Source organism: Eretmochelys imbricata, chromosome 9 (genome assembly GCF_965152235.1).
Source record: "Eretmochelys imbricata isolate rEreImb1 chromosome 9, rEreImb1.hap1, whole genome shotgun sequence".
In the NCBI taxonomy this organism is placed as follows: Eukaryota; Metazoa; Chordata; order Testudines; family Cheloniidae; genus Eretmochelys; species Eretmochelys imbricata.
The window spans coordinates 54,666,353-54,684,317 of record NC_135580.1 but is presented as its reverse complement, the minus strand read 5'-3'; the positions used below and the strand labels follow the sequence as shown (position 1 = coordinate 54,684,317).

The window sequence follows — 17,965 nt, the reverse complement described above, 5'->3', positions numbered from 1 at the left end:
CTGATGACAGTAGGAAATTTTAAGCGTTAAAGGAAAATTCCTGTTTCTTTAATATAGATTAGAAATTTTAAATGGCAAAAAGCCAAATTAAGTACAGTAAACAATGAATGCTGTATAACTTTTCTCTCCTTTAAATTACTGAGGACATGGTTTTGAGGTCTGTTTAGTGGGTGCTGGTGATGGCATGTGTATGTTGCACCCTGATTAACAACGCATAGTCCTTGGATGGGACGATGTTGAGTGTAGGGAGGTGGTAGAATCTCCTTCCTTAGAGGTTTTTAAGGTCAGGCTTGACAAAGCCCTGGCTGGGATGATTTAACTGGGAATTGGTCCTGCTTCGAGCAGGGGGTTGGACTAGATGACCTTCTGGGGTCCCTTCCAACCCTGATATTCTATGATTCTATGATTCTATTTTTAAAGCACTCTTTTACTAAATGATTCGTTGAATATACAGTACCAGGCCAAGTTCCAGGTGACTCGTGTGCAATTCTATTGACTTGTGTTATGGGGCTGAACAAGCTGCAATCCGGAACAGAAGTTGGCACTGTGTGTGATATAGTATGTGTAAATCATACATATTTTTAATATCCAAAGAGCCTTGTACATAAAGAGTCTGCAAAACAGAAGTTTAAAATAATAGATGCACACAAAAAAAGCATCCAGTGCTTTTTCTGGGGTGCCCTTAATTTGAAATAATTCTGGCTTTCAGAGGGACGAAGTCAAAAGGACAAGAGAGGTTCCCGGGGCCGAGGCAGGCGAACATCAGAAGAAGATACTCCAAAGAAGAAAAAACTAAAGGGAGGGTAAGAGATAAACAGTTACAGCTTTCATGGCTTTATGGAAAAGCTTTGTAAATTTATAAAATACTAAGTCAAAGCTTCCTGGCCCTTTTGATGATACTTCCAGCTGAACAGTTTGTATTCCCAGAGCATTCTTCTACTCAGACTCCATTTTAAATATGTCCTCTCTTCACGCTTTCTCCTGGCACCAGTGTCAAGATATCTTTGAATTATTAAGTTCTCATACACTGAGCAAGGAGTTAATATGGCTGGAACAGTATCTGTATCTGAGGTGGCAGGAATGCAGTCTCCATTGCTTTCTGCAAATGTAAAGAAAAGTAGCTTAGCATTTTTGTGTGTGGCCATTTGTATTAGTTTACACTGAGTTGGCTTGCAGAAAATGGTGACCTACTCATTCTGAGGTATATTTGATGTTGCATCACTCTCCCAGAAATCCTGGGGCATTCTTGGAATCATTTCCTGGTATTCTACATCATAGGGTAGGTATCCTAAATAATCTTGAGTCACCTAATCCAGGACAGTGTCAATTTGAATGTTTTGAAAGTGATGACAAAAATAATTCCAGTTTCTTATAAAGCATCTTTAAATAGCATTACATGATACCATAAAAACATTATTTTAAAAATTATAAGGCTTGTATTGTTCCTGTTAATGTGTATAATGGTCTTTTCAGCAACTGTTTATATGCAAAATACTGCCAAATGCATGAATAAATGAACTGGAAAGATAGAGAAATATTGCATTCTTTCAGTTGTAGCAATCTTGGCTGTTACTTGAAACCAGAATTCAAAATTTTCTGATAGAAATACGATTTTTAAGCTACTACTGAAAAGGATAGACACATTCCTGTTTCTAGTTGGTCATCAACTCAATTTTTCTGTGCTTATCATTGCTATCTAAGTAGTACTCCCTTTTTTGTATGTATTGTGTGCTGCAAATTATTCTTCCAGTTCTTTACATTAAACCTCATATAATTTTGCTTTGACCAATGCTTAAAATTATCCAAATCCATTTGTATTTTTAATTAATATATTTCCTAAACCTTCATAATTGATTTTAAGCTTAAGACGTATTTAAAGCTAAATTTTCAAGTGAAACTAGTTATCTATGAAATATTCAGTTTTAAATGAGCAAAAGTAATTTGCTCTCACTGAATATTCAATAGTATTGTTTCTTCCACAGTTCTGAGTTTGCTGATGCCATCCTGTCTGTTCACCCCTCGGATGTCCTAGACATGCCAGTGGATCCCAATGAGCCCACATATTGCTTGTGCCACCAGGTGTCCTATGGAGAAATGATTGGCTGTGACAATCCCGATGTAAGTGCCCAAGATGAGTTATACCTCGCAAGGGACATAAAATGCAATAAGAAGAGGTTCTTTAAATACATTAGGAGCAAGGGAAAGACAAAGGAAAGTGTAGGTCCTCTGCTTAGCAGGGAAGGGGAACTAATAACTGATGACATCTAGAAAGCTGAGGTGCTTAATGCCTATTTTGCTTTATTCTTCACTAAAAAGGTTAATGATGACAAGATACTCAACACAATTAATATTAGGAGTACTTGTGGCACCTTAGAGACTAACAAATTTATATGAGCATAAGCTTTCGTGGGCTACAGCCCACTTCATCAGATGCATAGAATGGAACATATAGTAAGAAGATATATATACATACAGAAAACATGAAAAGGTGGAAGTTGCCATACCAACTCTAAGAGGCTAATTAATTAAGATGAGCTATTATTAGCAGGAGAAAAAAAATACTTTTGTAGTGATAATCAAGATGGCCCATTTCACACAGTTGACAAGAAGGTGTGAGGATACTTAACATGGGGAAATAGAGTCAATTTATGTAATGACCCAGCCACTCCTAGTCTCTATTCAAGCCCAAGTTAACAGTATCTAATTTGCAAATTAATACCAGTTTAGCAGTTTCTCATTGGAGTCTGTTTCTGAAGCTTTTCTGTTGCAAAATTGCCACCTTTAAGTCTGTTACTGAGTGACCAGAGAGGTTGAAGTGTTCTCCTACTGGTTTTTGAATGTTATGATTCCTGATGTCAGATTTGTATCCTTTTATTCTTTTGTATAGAGACTGTCAGGTTTGGCCAATGTACATGGCAGAGGGACATTGCTGGCACATGATGGCATATATCACATTGGTAGATGTGCAGGTGAACGAGCCCCTGATGGCATGGCTGATGTGATTAGGTCCTATGATGGTGTCACTTGAATATCTATAGTGGATGGGGGAAAGAAGTAGATGTGATATATCTTAATTTTAGTAAGGCTTTTCTACAGTTCCACACGGCATTCTCATAAGCAAACTAAGGATATGTGGTCTAGATGAAATTACTATAAGGTGGGTGCACAACTGGTTGAAAGACCATATTCAAAGAGTAGTTATCAATGGTTTGCTGTCAAATGGGAGGGTGTATCTAATGGGGTCCAGCAGATGTCCATCCTGGTTAGTTCTCTTCAATATTTTCATTAATGACCTGGGTAGTGGAGTGGAGAGTATGCTTATAATATTTGCAGATGACACCAAATTCGGAGTGGGTGTGGGTTCGTAAGCATTTTGGAAGACAGGTTTAAAATTCAAAATGACTTTGACAAATTGGAGAATTGGTTTGAATTCAACAAGATGAAATTCAATAAAGACAAGTGCAAAATACTTCACTTAGGAAGGAAAAATCAAACGCACAACTACAAAATGGGGAATAACTAGCTAGGTGGTAGTACTGCTGAAAAAAATCAGGGGGGTTAGAGTGGATCACAAATTGAATATGAGTCAACAGCGTGATGCAGTTATGAAAAAGGCTAATATTCTGGGCTGTATTAACAGTATGTGAGACATGGGAGGTAATTGTCACACTCTACTTGGCACTGGTGAGATCACAGATGGAGTACTGTGTCCCCCACACCTTAGGAAAGATGAGGACAAACTAGAGAGAGTCCAGAGGAGAGCAACAAAAATGATAAGAGGTTTAGAAACCCTGGACTATGAGGAAAGGTTAAAAAAAAATGGGCATGTTTAGTTTTGAGTAAAGAAGACTGAGGGGGGATCTGATAACAGTCTTCAAATATGTGAAGGACTGTTAGAAAGAGGACGGAGTTCAATTGTTCTCCATCTCCACTGAAGGTAGGAAAAAAGTAATAGGTTTAATCTGCAGCAAGGGATATTTAGGTTAGATATTAGGAAAAACCTTCTAACTATAGAGGTTGTTAAACTCTGGAATAGGTTTCCAAAGGAGGTCATGGAGTCCTCATCATTGGAAGCTTTTAAAAACAAGTTAGACAAACACCTGTCAAGGGTGGTTTAGGTTTACTTGGTCCTGCCACAGTGCGGGGGACTGGACTTTAATTTCTCAAGGGCTCTTTCAGCCCTACATTTCTGTAATTCTATGAAGATGGCTTATATTTTTTGAAGGTACACTCTGTATATCTGTTCTTACAGTGCCCTGCACAACTTAACAGCACAAATACATTTGATGAAATAACCTGCATTAGTAGGCCATCCTTTCCTAGTTTTACATGTACAAAATCCTAAGTGTCTCTCTTCTTTCTTTTTTTCCTGAACTGCAGTGTCCAATTGAGTGGTTTCACTTCGCTTGTGTGGACCTCACCACAAAACCAAAAGGAAAATGGTAAGTAGAATCATAGAATATCATGGTTGGAAGGGACCTCAGGAGGTCATCTAATCCAACCCCCTGCTCAAAGCAGGACCAATCCCCAACTAAATCATCCCAACCAGGACTTTGTCAAGCCTGACCTTAAAAACCTCTAAGGAAGGAGATTCCACCACCTCCCTAGGTAAGCCATTCCAGTGCTTCACCACCCTCCTAGTGAAAAAGTTTTTCCTAATATCCAACCTAAACCTCCCCCACTGCAACTTGAGATCATTACTCCTCGTTCTGTCATCTCGTAACACTGAGAACAGTCTAAATCCATCCTCTTTGGAACCCCCTTTCAGGTAGTTAAAAGCAGCTATCAAATCCCCCCTCATTCTTCTCTTCCGCAGACTAAACAATCCCAGTTCCCTCAGCCTCTCCTCGTAAGTCATGTGTTCCAGTCCCCTAATCATTTCTGTTGCCCTCTGCTGGACTCTCACCAATTTTTCCACATCTTTCTTGTAGTGTGCGGCTCAAAACTGGACACAGTACTCCAGATGAGGCCTCACCAATGCCAAATAGAGGGGAATGATCACGTCCCTGGATCTGCTGGCAACGCTCCCACTTATACCGCCCAAAATGCCATTGGCCTTCTTGGCAATGAGGGCACACTGTTGACTCATATCCAGCTTCTCATCCACTGTAACACCTAGGTCCTTTTCTGCAGAACTACAGCCTAGCCACTCACTCCCTAGTCTGTACCAGTGCATGGGATTCTTCCGTCCTCAGTACAGGACTCTGCACTTGTCCTTGTTGAACCTCATCAGATTTCTTTTGGCCCAATCTTCTAATTTGTCTAGGTCCCTCTGTATTCTATCCCTACCCTCCAGCGTATCTACCACTCCTCCCAGTTTAGTGTCATCTGTAAACTTGCTGAGGGTGCAATCCACACCATCCTCCAGATCATTAATGAAGATATTGAACAAAACCGGCCCCAGGACCGACCCTTGGGGCACTCCGCTTGATACCAGCTGCCAACTAGACATGGAGCCATTGATCACTACTCGTTGAGCCCAATGATCTAGCCAGCTTTCTGTCCACCTGAGAGTCCATTCATCCAGCCCATACTTCTTTAACTTGCTGGCAAGAATACTGTGGGAGACCCGTATCAAAATCTTTGGTAAAGTCAAGGAATAACACATCCACTGCTTTCCCCTCATCCACAGAGCCAGTTCTCTCGTCATAGAAAGCAGTTAGATTAGTCAGGCATGACTTGCCCTTGGTGAATCCGTGCTGACTGTTCCTGATCACTTTCCTCTCCTCTAAGTGCATCAGAATTGATTCCTTGAGGACCTACTCCATTATTTTTCTGGGGACTGAGGTGAGGCTGACTGGCCTGTAGTTCCCAGGATCCTCCTCCTTCCCTTTTTTAAAGATGGGCACTACATTAGCCTTTTTCCAGTCATCCGGGACCTCCCCCAGTCGCCATGAGTTTTCAAAGATAATGGTCAATGGCTCTGCAATCACATCCGCCAACTCCTTTAGCACCCTCGGATGCAGTGCGTCCGGTCCCATGGACTTGTGCTCATCCAGCTTTTCTAAATAGTCCTGAATCACTTCTTTCTCCACAGAGTGCTGGTCACCTCTTCCCCATGCTGTGCTGCCCAGTGTAGTAGTCTGGGAGCTGACCTTGTTCGTGAAGACAGAGGCAAAAAAAGCATTGAGTACGTTAGCTTTTTCCACATCCTCTGGCATTAGGTTGCCTCCCTCATTCAGTGAGGGGCCCACACTTTCCTTGACTTTCTTGTTGCTAACATACCTGAAGAAACCCTTCTTGTTACTCTTAACATCCCTTGCTAGCTGCAACTCCAAGTGTGATTTGGCCTTCCTGATTTCACTTCTGCATGCCCGAGCAATATTTTTATACTCTTCCCTGGTCATTTGTCCAATCTTTCACTTCTTGTAAGCTTCCTTTTTGTGTTTAAGATCAGCAAGGATTTCATTGTTAAGCCAAGCTGGTCGCCTGTCATATTTACTATTCTTTCTATACATCGGGATAGTTTGTTCCTGCAACCTCAATAAGGATTCATTAAGATATAGCCAGTAATCCTGGACTCCTTTCCCCTTCATATTATTCTCCCAGGGGATCCTGCCCATCAGTTCCCTGAGGGAGTCAAAGTCTGCTTTTCTGAAGTCCAGGGTCCATATTATGCTGCTCTCCTTTCTTCCTTGTGTCAGGATCCTGAACTTGACCATCTCATGGTCACTGCCTCCCAGGTTCCCATCCACTTTTGCTTCCCCTACTAATTCTTCCCAGTTTGTGAGCAGCAGGTCAAGAAGAGCTCTGCCCCTACTTGGTTCTCCAACACTTGCACCAGGAAATTGTCCCTATACTTTCCAAAAACTTCCTGGATTGTCTGTGCACTACTGTATTGCTCTCCCAGCAGATATGGGGGTGATTGAAGTCCCCCATGAGAATCAGAGCCTGCGATCTAGTAACTTCTGTTAGTTGCCAGAAGAAAGCCTCGTCCATCTCATCCCCCTGGTCTGGTAGTCTATAGCAGACTCTCACCACATCACCTTGTTGCTCACTCTTCTGAACTTAATCCAAAGATTCTCAGGTTTTTCTGCAGTTTCATACTGGAGCTCTGAGGAGTCATACTGTTCTCTTACATACAGTGCGACTCCCCCCACCTTTTCTGCCCTGCCTGTCCTTCCTGAACATATCCATCCATGACCGTACTCCAGCCATGTGAGTTATCCCACCAAGTCTCTGTGATTCCAATCACATCATAATTCCTTGACTGTGCCAGGACTTCCAGTTCTCCCTGCTTGTTTCCCAGGGTTCTTGCATTTGTGTATAAGCATTTAAGATAACTCGCTGATTGTCCTGTTTTCTCAGTATGAGGCAGGAGCCCTCCCCTTTTGCGCTCTCCTGCTCGTGCTTCCTCCTGGTATCCCACTTCCCCACTTAGCTCAGGGCTTTGGTCTCCTGGTTTTGGAGGCACAGGTTCTGTTTGTTGATTCTCTTCTTGACTGCCTCTCTCCAATCATGAAGAAAATTAAATTCTGACACCTTAATCAGTCTTGATGCATGAATTTTGCTCTCACTAATATAGAAATCATAGAATCATACAACTTGAAGGGACCTCAAGAGGTCATCTAGTCCAGTACCCTGCACTGGATGAGATGCAGGCTTGTAACATACGTTGTTAGGGAATTGTATTTGTGTGGATGTACACGATACATTAGGAAACATCTATTCTCATCTCTAAAGGCTGCTTCCATTGAAGTCCATGGCAAAACTCCCATAGATTTTAATAGGCTTAGGTCATATCTATGCTACCAGCTAAATCAGCACCGCTGCGATCGATGCAGCAGTGTCAATTCAGCGGGTCTGGTGAAGACACACTAAGTCGATGGGAGAGCACTCTCCCGTCAATCTCTGTACTTAGCTTCCACCTCTGGGGGAGGTTATGTCACCGGGAGAGCATCTGCCATGAACATAGCGCAGTGTAAACGCCACTGTAAGTCGACCTAAGCAGAATACGGACCCTTGACTTCAGAAAAACAGAGTTTGATTCCCTCAGGGAAATGATAGGCAGGATCCCCTGGGAGAATAACATGAGGGGGAAAGGAGTCCAGGAGAGCTGCCTGTATTTTAAAGAATCCTTATTGAGGTTACAGGGACAAACCATCCCGATGTGTAGAAAGAATAGTAAATATGGCAGGCGACCAGCTTGGCTTAACAGTGAAATCCTTGCTGATCTTAAACACAAAAAAGAAGCTTACAAGAAGTGGAAGAGTTGGACAAATGACCAGGGAAGAGTATAAAAATATTGCTCGGGCATGCAGGAGTGAAATCAGGAAGGCCGAATCACACCTGGAGTTGCAGCTAGCAAGAGATGTTAAGAGTAACAAGAAGGGTTTCTTCAGGTATGTTAGTAACAAGAAGAAAGTCAAGGAAAGTGTGGACCCCTTACTGAATGAGGGAGGCAACCTAGTGACAGAGGATGTGGAAAAAGCTAATGTACTCAATGCTTTCTTTGCCTCTGTCTTCACGAACAAGGTCAGCTCCCAGAATACTGCACTGGGCAGCACAGCATGGGGAGGAGGTGACCAGCCCTCTGTGGAGAAAGAAGTGGTTCGAAACTATTTAGAAAAGCTGGATGAGCACAAGTCCATGGGGCCAGAAGCGCTGCATCCGAGAGTGCTGAAGGAATTGGCGGATGTGATTGCAGAGCCATTGGCCATTATCTTTGAAAACTCATGGCGATCGTGGGAAGTCCCGGACGACTGGAAAAAGGCTAATGTAGTGCCCATCTTTAAAAAAGGGAAGAAGGAGGATCTCGGGAACTACAGGCCAGTCAGCCTCACCTCAGTCCCTGGAAAAATCATGGAGCAGGTCCTCAAGGAATCAATTCTGAAGCACTTGGAGGAGAAGAAAGTGATCAGGATTAGTCAGTATGGATTCACCAAGGGAAAGTCATGCCTGACTAATCTAATTGCCTTCTATGATGAGATAACTGGCTCTGTGGATGAGGGGAAAGCAGTGGATGTGTTGTTCCTTGACTTTAGCAGAGCTTTTGACATGGTCTCCCACAGTATTCTTGCCAGCAAGTTAAAGAAGTATGGGCTGGATGAATGGACTCTCAGGTGGATAGACAGTTGGCTAGATTGTCGGGCTCAATGGGTAGCGATCAATGGCTCCATGTCTAGTTGGCAGCCGGTATCAAGTGGAGTGCCCCAAGGGTCAGTCCGGGGGCCGGTTTTGTTCAATATCTTCATAAATGATCTGGAGGATGGTGTGGATTGCACCCTCAGCAAGTTTGCAGATGACACTAAACTGGGAGGAGTGGTAGATACGCTGGAGGGTAGGGATAGGATACAGAGGGACCTACACAAATTAGAGGATTGGGCCAAAAGAAATCTGATGAGGTTCAACAAGGACAAGTGCAGAGTCCTGCACTTAGGACAGAAGAATCCCATGCTCCGCTACAGACTAGGGACCAAATGGCTCGGCAGCAGTTCTGCAGAAAAGGACCTAGGGGTTACAGTGAACGAGAAGCTGGATATGAGTCAACAGTGTGCCCTTGTTGCCAGGAAGGCCAATGGCATTTTGGGATGTATATGTAGGGGCACTGCCAGCAGATCGAGGGACGTGATCGTCCCTCTCTGTTCGACATTGGTGAGGCCACATCTGGAGTACTGTGTCCAGTTCTGGGCCCCACACTGCAAGAAGGATGTGGAAAAATTGGAGAGAGTCCAGCGGAGGGCAACAAAAATGATTAGGGGACTGGAACACATGACTTATGAGGAGAGGCTGAGGGAATTGGGATTGTTTAGTCTGCAGAAGAGAAGAATGAGGGGGGATTTGATAGCTGCTTTCAACTACCTGAAAGGGGGTTCCAAAGAGGATGGATCTAGACTGTTCTCAGTGGTAGCAGATGACAGAACAAGGAGTAATGGTCTCAAGTTGCAGTGGGGGAGGTTTAGGTTGGGTATTAGGAAACACTGTTTCACTAGGAGGGTGGTGAAAGACTGGAATGGGTTACCTAGGGAGGTGGTGGAATCTCCTTCCTTAGATATTTTTAAGACCAGGCTTGACAAAGCCCTGGCTGGGATGATTTAGTTGGGGATTGGTCCTGCTTTGAGCAGGGGGTTGGACTAGATGACCTCCTGAGGTCCCTTCTAACCCTAATTTTCTATAATTCTATGTTACATGGACTTTGGTCACATAACTTACGTAATTGAACTAGTGTAACTTAGGTCGACTTATAGAGTTAGTGTAGACCAGCCCTCAGAGTAAAGCCCTAACAGGATATTTCAGGTTGCAAGCATTTACAATATATCAGCCTAATCAAAACAGTTTACAAACAAAACATGTATTTGCACAGCTGTATGTACATCACATTCCTGCATGGCATATGTACTATATAATTGAGTAGCAACTGCAGTGCTATCGTTAAAATTGAGCGAGTATGTTTGTACTTTCCACCCTGTTCTTGAGAGCTTGTAACTTTTATGATATATTTTCCCTTTGAGCTATTTTTTGTGTGTGTGGTCTCATCTCAAAGAGAAGGGGTAATTTATCTGGTTCATCTGTTTTTTAAGAACATACAAGTTATGGCAAGGAGGTGTCTTCACACTTAAAAAAATTCAGTTTTTTTCTGTTCAGATAACTAAAACCAACTTTGTTTTAAAACGAGGCTGAGGATCCCCCTTCTGCCACTTTTACCCTCCAAACACCCTAACTCTTTTGCTAGTTGTTCAAATTTCCTGGACCCATCGCAATTAAATGTCTTTCCCCCAGATTTGTGCTCTGTAATATTACAGCGTCAACAAAAGAAATTGACGTCCATATAGCTGATTTTATTTTCTCTTCCTCCAAAATAGTGAAGAGCTCCCAGGCAAAATATTTATCTGTTGAAGCTTAATACTATGCTTTTCTGTCCTAGGTTCTGTCCCCGTTGTGTTCAGGAAAGGAAGAAAAAGAAGTAAGGAAGGGGAATGTACACCAAATCCAGAAGAAGAGTTTAATATATTCTTTCTTATATGTTGCAATATTATCTTTTAGTTTTTGACCTATCTTCCTTCTTGTTTTGATTTGATATTTAATTGTCCAACAGCCAGTTGTAATTCTTATTTAAAAAGAAGATGATGACTTGGTGAGGGAGGGTAGGATTTTTGAGAAAGTTGCCACAGGGATTTTATTTAAGTTATTTTCACACAGCACTGACAGCTGTTACTATGAAATACTTAGAGCAGCCAACAGCTGGAATTTTTGCTAATGCATTGGAATCTATGAATCTGCCTAAGGCATTTCAGGGGAATGAGAAAGTTATATTTTCAGCATGGTGGATTGCCACTACCTAAATAATGTAGGCATGAAGTTATGCATAACGTATATGAAGGATCTCTATAAAACTGCAACCTGCATGAAGTACATTCATATATTTAGGAGTGAAGTCCATTTTTTGTGTTTGTACAGTCCTGTAGCACTGAAGGCAACACGCAGACCAGTGAACTATTTCCAGTGTCTTATTTCCCCAAAGCAAAGTATTGTACGTAATTTTGGTGAAGCGTGCTCTGTGTATCTGAAGTTGCACATCTCTTCTTATTGAGAATTATTTCTGTTTAATTTTGCATTGCTGCCTTTGGACTTGATCTGGCTCCCACATCGAGACCCCTCTTTTGAATTCCTTTCTCCTCTCATAAACATTTGTCCATTCTGGAGGAAAATCATTTTTAAGTAGCAAGAGATCTGCCCTGGGTTGTGTCATAGTGACAGTGGTAGCAAGAGAGAGTGCAGACCTTCCTGCCAACATCCCATTTCTCTAGAAATACCTTAAGTTCTTTACAGTGAAGACAAAAACCTAGTGTGGTATTATGAAGATAGTAGGGTCAGATTTAATCATGAAATAAAATGAAGGCCTGTTTACATTACTTATATCTCTTTGTTGCACTTTGGTAAATAATCAGGAAAACAAGTTTTAGGAGGAGAATAATATAGTAATAAGATATAGATTCTTGTGATGGTGCATCAAACCTAAGATGAAGTCATTGACTTTAATCCTATTGCAGTTTTTCTGATTTTAATCAGCATCCATCATGAACCACTGCTAATAAAACAGAAGTCCACACAGCAGGAATGTTTTAAAAGGGACATCTTGCATGCTTTTGATTTGAGTTGCCTTTCAGGTTGACAGATAAAATGTGAAGCTTGCTGTCATTAAAGTCTCATACCCTACAGTGAAAGGAAGACAGAAATCCAAGAGGAGGAAAAGAAAATATTACACACAAGTCCCTTATTCTCTTCCCCTCCTCCTGACCCCTCACCCACTACTGAGCTATGCTTAGTGTAGGAACTAAGAAGAGAGGTAAAGATGGGTTTGTTGCTTTTGTACTTCCCATATTCTGGGATTCCACTACCTATGGCCACAAGTGGCTGTAATGGTGTAGCCCACTGTATAGACCATTAGAGTGTCAGAAAGGGGCTACAATATAACAGAATCAGGCCCACAGTGTTACAACAAAGCAGAACAATTAATTCAAAAGACAGAGTTATATAGCACAATTCTAGCTGAAAAAACAAAAGGATAGTTTTTCTCTTACAGGAGGACCACTGAATGGTGTCCTTTGTGTACATTTTGTGATTTAAGAATATAAAACACAACTTCTGCTGTGTCTCCTTTCTTGCAGTCACACTATTTGCATTTGGCTTTGTAGGAGATAGCAGTTAAACAAAAATGTCATACCTCTTGGTATCAGTGTAGTTATCTGTGAATGTATTTTGATTGTCACATCAGCTATGGAAAAAAGTGTCTCCGGAGTTCTGTATTTTAAAATGTGATGTACATATCCCTGTTATATCACATCACTCCATATGGTGTATATGAAGTTTTCATGTTCACAGGACTATGTTTTTTTGCCATTTTAAAACACACACACAGCAAAAATATGTGCATAGAACTTAGCAACAGATTGTTGGAGGGAAGTGGGGAGAAAGCACAATTGCACAAAGCCGGCTCTGGGAACGTAGTCAGCCCTTTTTTGTTTCTCATCGCAGAATGTAAGAAGTGGCTCTGCCTCTGTCTGGAGAGTAAACCTTTTTGCAAATCAGCATGTAGTTGAGTAGCCAGTGAATACACCCATACCTCATTATCCTGTTACACTGGATTACAAGTAGGAGTGTCACTGTCTTGAAGATGGTAATATTGATGAAGACTCAGGCTCCATTTCCCCATCCATCCAATGATACAATATTGTAGGCAACACTTATTTAAAAAAAAATACTTTGTGAAATAACTACCATAGATTATAATTGTTTGGTTAAACTGATTCTCAAAAGCCAACACATCTCTTTGGAGGTGTTGCTGCAAAACCAAGCAGTTACAGATCTATCAATGCAAAGTTGATTACCATAAATTTAGAGATAGTTGCCTAGGGCAGCAAATTATTTAGTGATTCTTGTCTGAGTGGCTGTAGCCTGAAACAATGGATGCTTTCTATTTTAATCAAGGAAGCTAAAAACCTAGAGCTAGCACTATGTTATCAGTCCTAAGAATGAAAAGTATCTATGGGGACGACAAACACTAGGTAAGATGACAGATGTACTTTGCAGCACCTCTCAGATGTTTCAGATCATCTGAGTTGGAACAGAGTTTGAGCAATAAAGCTGTCCCATATGGAACTCACCCTAACAAACAGAGGTTCTGATAGTTATCACAGACTTAATAGTATCTGTTTGCCCATTCATTTCTGGATTTAGGGTTTTTTGCTCCTCTTTAGACAGGAAGATCAGTAACCTTGATCTTGGCCATTAAAGAATTTTAAAGTCCTGTATTTTGAATGTGCAGTGTTAAATATACATTACTTTTGTGGAGAGGGATCGACAGAACTATGAGAGATTTAAAAGGAATGTTCCACTAAAGATTATCAAGAAAAGCTTTTTCAGACACCTGTATATTTTGTGGTGTTCAGCTTTATCACAATTCATCCAAATTGGAGATGATGTAACTTTAACCTGAATGTTATGTTTTATTCTCAAAGGAATTAGATATGTTCCCTTCGTAAATAGAAGAGAATATTATAAATCTTTTTATTAAAAAATGTAAAAATGTATAGCAGTATTTTTGGATTATGTTATAGATAATGGATATATTGTTATAAATAAAGTATTTTTGGGAATAAAAGTTTGAAATCACATTGTTTCAGGGTTCCCGGCTAGAACTTCAAATCCCTGCACAAAGGGAACGTACATAGATACTGCCATAAATAATGGGATGGATGTACATATATCTCAAACTCACATCTCGGTCCCAAGACTAACTATTATTAGCTCTGTTAACTTTGAATTTAACAAAGGGTTTTATGGCAGGAGTGGGACCCATTTCATATGCTTAAAATCTGGGTGGCAAATCTTATCCATTCTCTGCATGGTGGCGATGGAGTGAGGGTTATACTGCTACTCACTGGCTCCAACTGTTGTAGCCAATGTGTTGCCAGTCCCAGTTAAGCAATGTCTCTGTGGCTGCCGCACTTGCCTTAGAGACTAGTAGTATAGGGTTGCCACTGGTCCAGGTTTTCCCAAGATTAATCCTATTTTTGAGGTGGCTGTCCTTGGGAATCTTGTAAGGGTTCTCCATATACACTGCCAGCTGTCCAGTATTATCGGCTCAGGATCATCCTGGATGTCCTGGGCTTTTTTTTGTACCTTAGAGGTGACAATCCAAAATGATGCTGCCAATGTTCAAACTTAAAATATACAAAAAGAAAAGGAGTACTTGTGGCACCTTGTGGCTGTAGCTCACGAAAGCTTATGCTCAGATAAATTGGTTAGTCTCTAAGGTGCCACAAGGACTCCTTTTCTTTTTGCGAATACAGACTAACACGGCTGTTACTCTGAAACTTAAAATATACATACCTTGTGCAACAACATTTGGCTCTCCCCATGCTCATGTCTCTTGCTAGTGATTTTATGGCGCCTGTTCGAGGATAGGGACTGCAGCGTCTGTGAGTGAGGCCTTTTAATCGAGTAGTTACCTACTTCTTTCTGTCTCCTTTGTCAGGTCATGGTACTTTGTGGGGACATTAGTTGTAAACTATCCCAAATCAGTTTTCAAAGTGCAAGGTAAGTATAATATGGTACCAAGACAAAACAGTAGCATTTTGTGCGTGTCAACAACTAAAAGTGCAAAGCAGAGGAGAATCAGGCCCATCTGACCCAATACTATCCACTATGCCTGTAATGACTGTGTTTGGAGGGGGGTACTGGCTGGATGCTGCTTTTTGAGCAGGAGATCAGATGAAATTCTGAAGCCTGAAATCAGGCAAACTCTTGGTATGTTTTTTGGCTGGGCTTGATTTGGTGTAAACCAGTGTATTTGTGGAGAAACTCTGAGTGACTGGATCACAGAGGTAGGGAGCAGGGAAGTTGGGAAGGAGCCTATTATTTATTTGGGGGTTGAAAGGGAAGCAGCAATGGGATATGGGAAAGGGAACTGACCTGTATAAATACAGTGTTTGTAATATTAAAGCCTAATAGAAGAAAAATCCACATTCATAAAAGTAGTAGTATTTAAGTCCTCAGAGTATCATAGAAACCAGAAAGAGATTCGATCCCTACTCCATGGAGCTGACACTATAAATAGCTAAATAGAACAAATGCATAATAAATCAAAATGTTGATGAGTGTACTACAGTTCAAATCTTTGAAAGCACAGTGGTTCTCCCATAGCTGAAGAAAAGTTCTCTCATAGGGGGTCAAGAAGACTTCAGCACATTGATGACTTCATGTTGGGGGATACAATGATGCAAACACACTATAATTTTCATAACTATACATGCAAATCAGATTTCACTTGTACAGTATCAATGAGGATGTTAGTAAAGGGAAATACAAGGTTTTTAAATTGATCCTTTAAGTATCAATGGTGCAATCCCTTGCAGGGTTGTGTTTTGGGTTTTTTGGGCAGTGTTTTGTTTTGTTTTTTTAGTTTATACTGACTTATGCATCACACCAATTGTCCTAAATTATTATAGGCAGGGCTGTTGGCACCACCTATTACATAGGTTGCCTGACACTTCTCATTCAAAGACAGATCCTGTTTTCAGTTATTTATGACTTTCACAAACTTAATCCATTTGGCCTGGAGTTTTCCATACTGGGCGTCTGCCTCAGACTAAATGGTTTTTTTTTTTTTTGTTTTTTTTTTTAATTTTAGCCAAAGCAGCCATTTCCAAGAATGAATCATAGAATCATAGAATATCAGAGTTGGAAGGGACCCCAGAAGGTCATCTAGTCCAACCCCCTGCTCGAAGCAGGACCAATTCCCAGTTAAATCATCCCAGCCAGGGCTTTGTCAAGCCTGACCTTAAAAACCTCTAAGGAAGGAGATTCTACCACCCCCCTAGGTAACGCATTCCAGTGTTTCACCACCCTCATAGTGAAAAAGTTTTTCCTAATATCCAATCTAAACCTCCCCCACTGCAACTTGAGACCATTACTCCTCGTTCTGTCATCTGCTACGATTGAGAACAGTCTAGAGCCATCCTCTTTGGAACCCCCTTTCAGGTAGTTGAAAGCAGTTATCAAATCCCCCCTCATTCTTCTCTTCTGCAGACTAAACAATCCCAGCTCCCTCAGCCTCTCCTCATAAGTCATGTGTTCTAGACCCCTAATCATTTTTGTTGCCCTTCGCTGGACTCTCTCCAATTTATCCACATCCTTCTTGTAGTGTGGGGCCCAAAACTGGACACAGTATTCCAGATGAGGCCTCACCAATGTCGAATAGAGGGGAACGATCACGTCCCTCGATCTGCTCACTATGCCCCTACTTATACATCCCAAAATGCCATTGGCCTTCTTGGCAACAAGGGCACACTGCTGACTCATATCCAGCTTCTCATCCACTGTCACCCCTAGGTCCTTTTCCGCAGAACTGCTGCCTAGCCATTCGGCCCCTAGTCTGTAGCGGTGCATTGGATTCTTCAGTCCTAAGTGCAGGACCCTGCACTTATCCTTATTGAACCTCATCAGATTTGTTTTGGCCCAATCCTCCAATTTGTCTAGGTCCCTCTGTATCCTATCCCTGCCCTCCAGCGTATCTACCACTCCTCCCAGTTTACTATCATCCGCAAATTTGCTGAGAGTGCAATCTACACCATCCTCCAGATCATTTATGAAGATATTGAACAAAACCGGCCCCAGGACTGACCCCTGGGGCACTCCACTTGACACCGGCTGCCAACTAGACATGGAGCCATTGATCACTACCCGTTGAGCCCGACAATCTAGCCAGCTTTCTACCCACCTTAGGCTATGAGGCTATGGAATAATGTTTTGCCTGTGTTAAAAAATTCTGTTGACCTTTTGAGCAGGGATTTCAAATTAGGCAGGGACATGGCCTTTGTGTCAGGTAAGTGCCCCTCCAACCACCTGCCCCTAACCCTGAGCCCTCTCCCACGCACCCAAACTGTTGCTGCTGGTCCCCAGCACCAGCAGAAGTCACAGAAAGTCATAGAATCCATGACAGACTAGCAGCCTTACTTATAATCACTTAAAATTTTACCTCTTATAAACTTGTTTTTGTTTATTCCAAAACCCACTTTGTGCAATTCATATGGGGGTGGGGGTGGGGGCAAAAAGCTGGCATATCTCCCTCCACATTCAGGGAGGGGGCAATTTTTATGAGCATACGTTGTACAGATCTCTCAATACAGCGCAAGACATTGCTGACACACACTGAGCTTCATACGCATCAGACACTGCAGCAGTAACTCAGGATAGGTTTCACGCTGTCACAGAGACTGCGTCTTGCCGGAGCCCACGGCCCTCCTGCAGCCCCAAGCACTCCTGGCTCACCACGAGCATTTTGACAGGAAATACCAAGCAGTAACAACAACAGGAATAATACAAGTGTGTGTGCATGTGTGCAAACGTTTGTGTGTGTGTGTGTATTGTGTGTGAGAGAGAGCCAGGGCGTGTGAGAGAGACATGTTAATTACAGCCCTGCCCAATTCTTGGGGAAGGCACACACCCAGTTGGATTTTAGGGC

The 17,965-nt window shown here is 41.9% G+C and overlaps 1 protein-coding gene across 3 annotated transcripts in view; it reads left to right on the top strand.

Annotated features, from left to right (window-relative positions):
• Nucleotides 1–14,101, top strand: part of ING5 (inhibitor of growth family member 5) — a 58,475-nt gene extending 44,374 nt beyond the window's left edge. For all 3 annotated transcript variants that reach the window (XM_077826362.1, XM_077826363.1, XM_077826364.1), the window contains exons 5-8: nucleotides 710–803; nucleotides 1,983–2,118; nucleotides 4,381–4,442; nucleotides 10,865–14,101. In XM_077826362.1, coding sequence (XP_077682488.1) covers nucleotides 710–803; nucleotides 1,983–2,118; nucleotides 4,381–4,442; nucleotides 10,865–10,907 — 335 coding nt within the window. In that variant the 3' untranslated portion in view covers nucleotides 10,908–14,101. The remainder of the gene's footprint in view (nucleotides 1–709; nucleotides 804–1,982; nucleotides 2,119–4,380; nucleotides 4,443–10,864) is intronic.
• The last annotated feature ends 3,864 nt before the right edge of the window (nucleotides 14,102–17,965 follow it).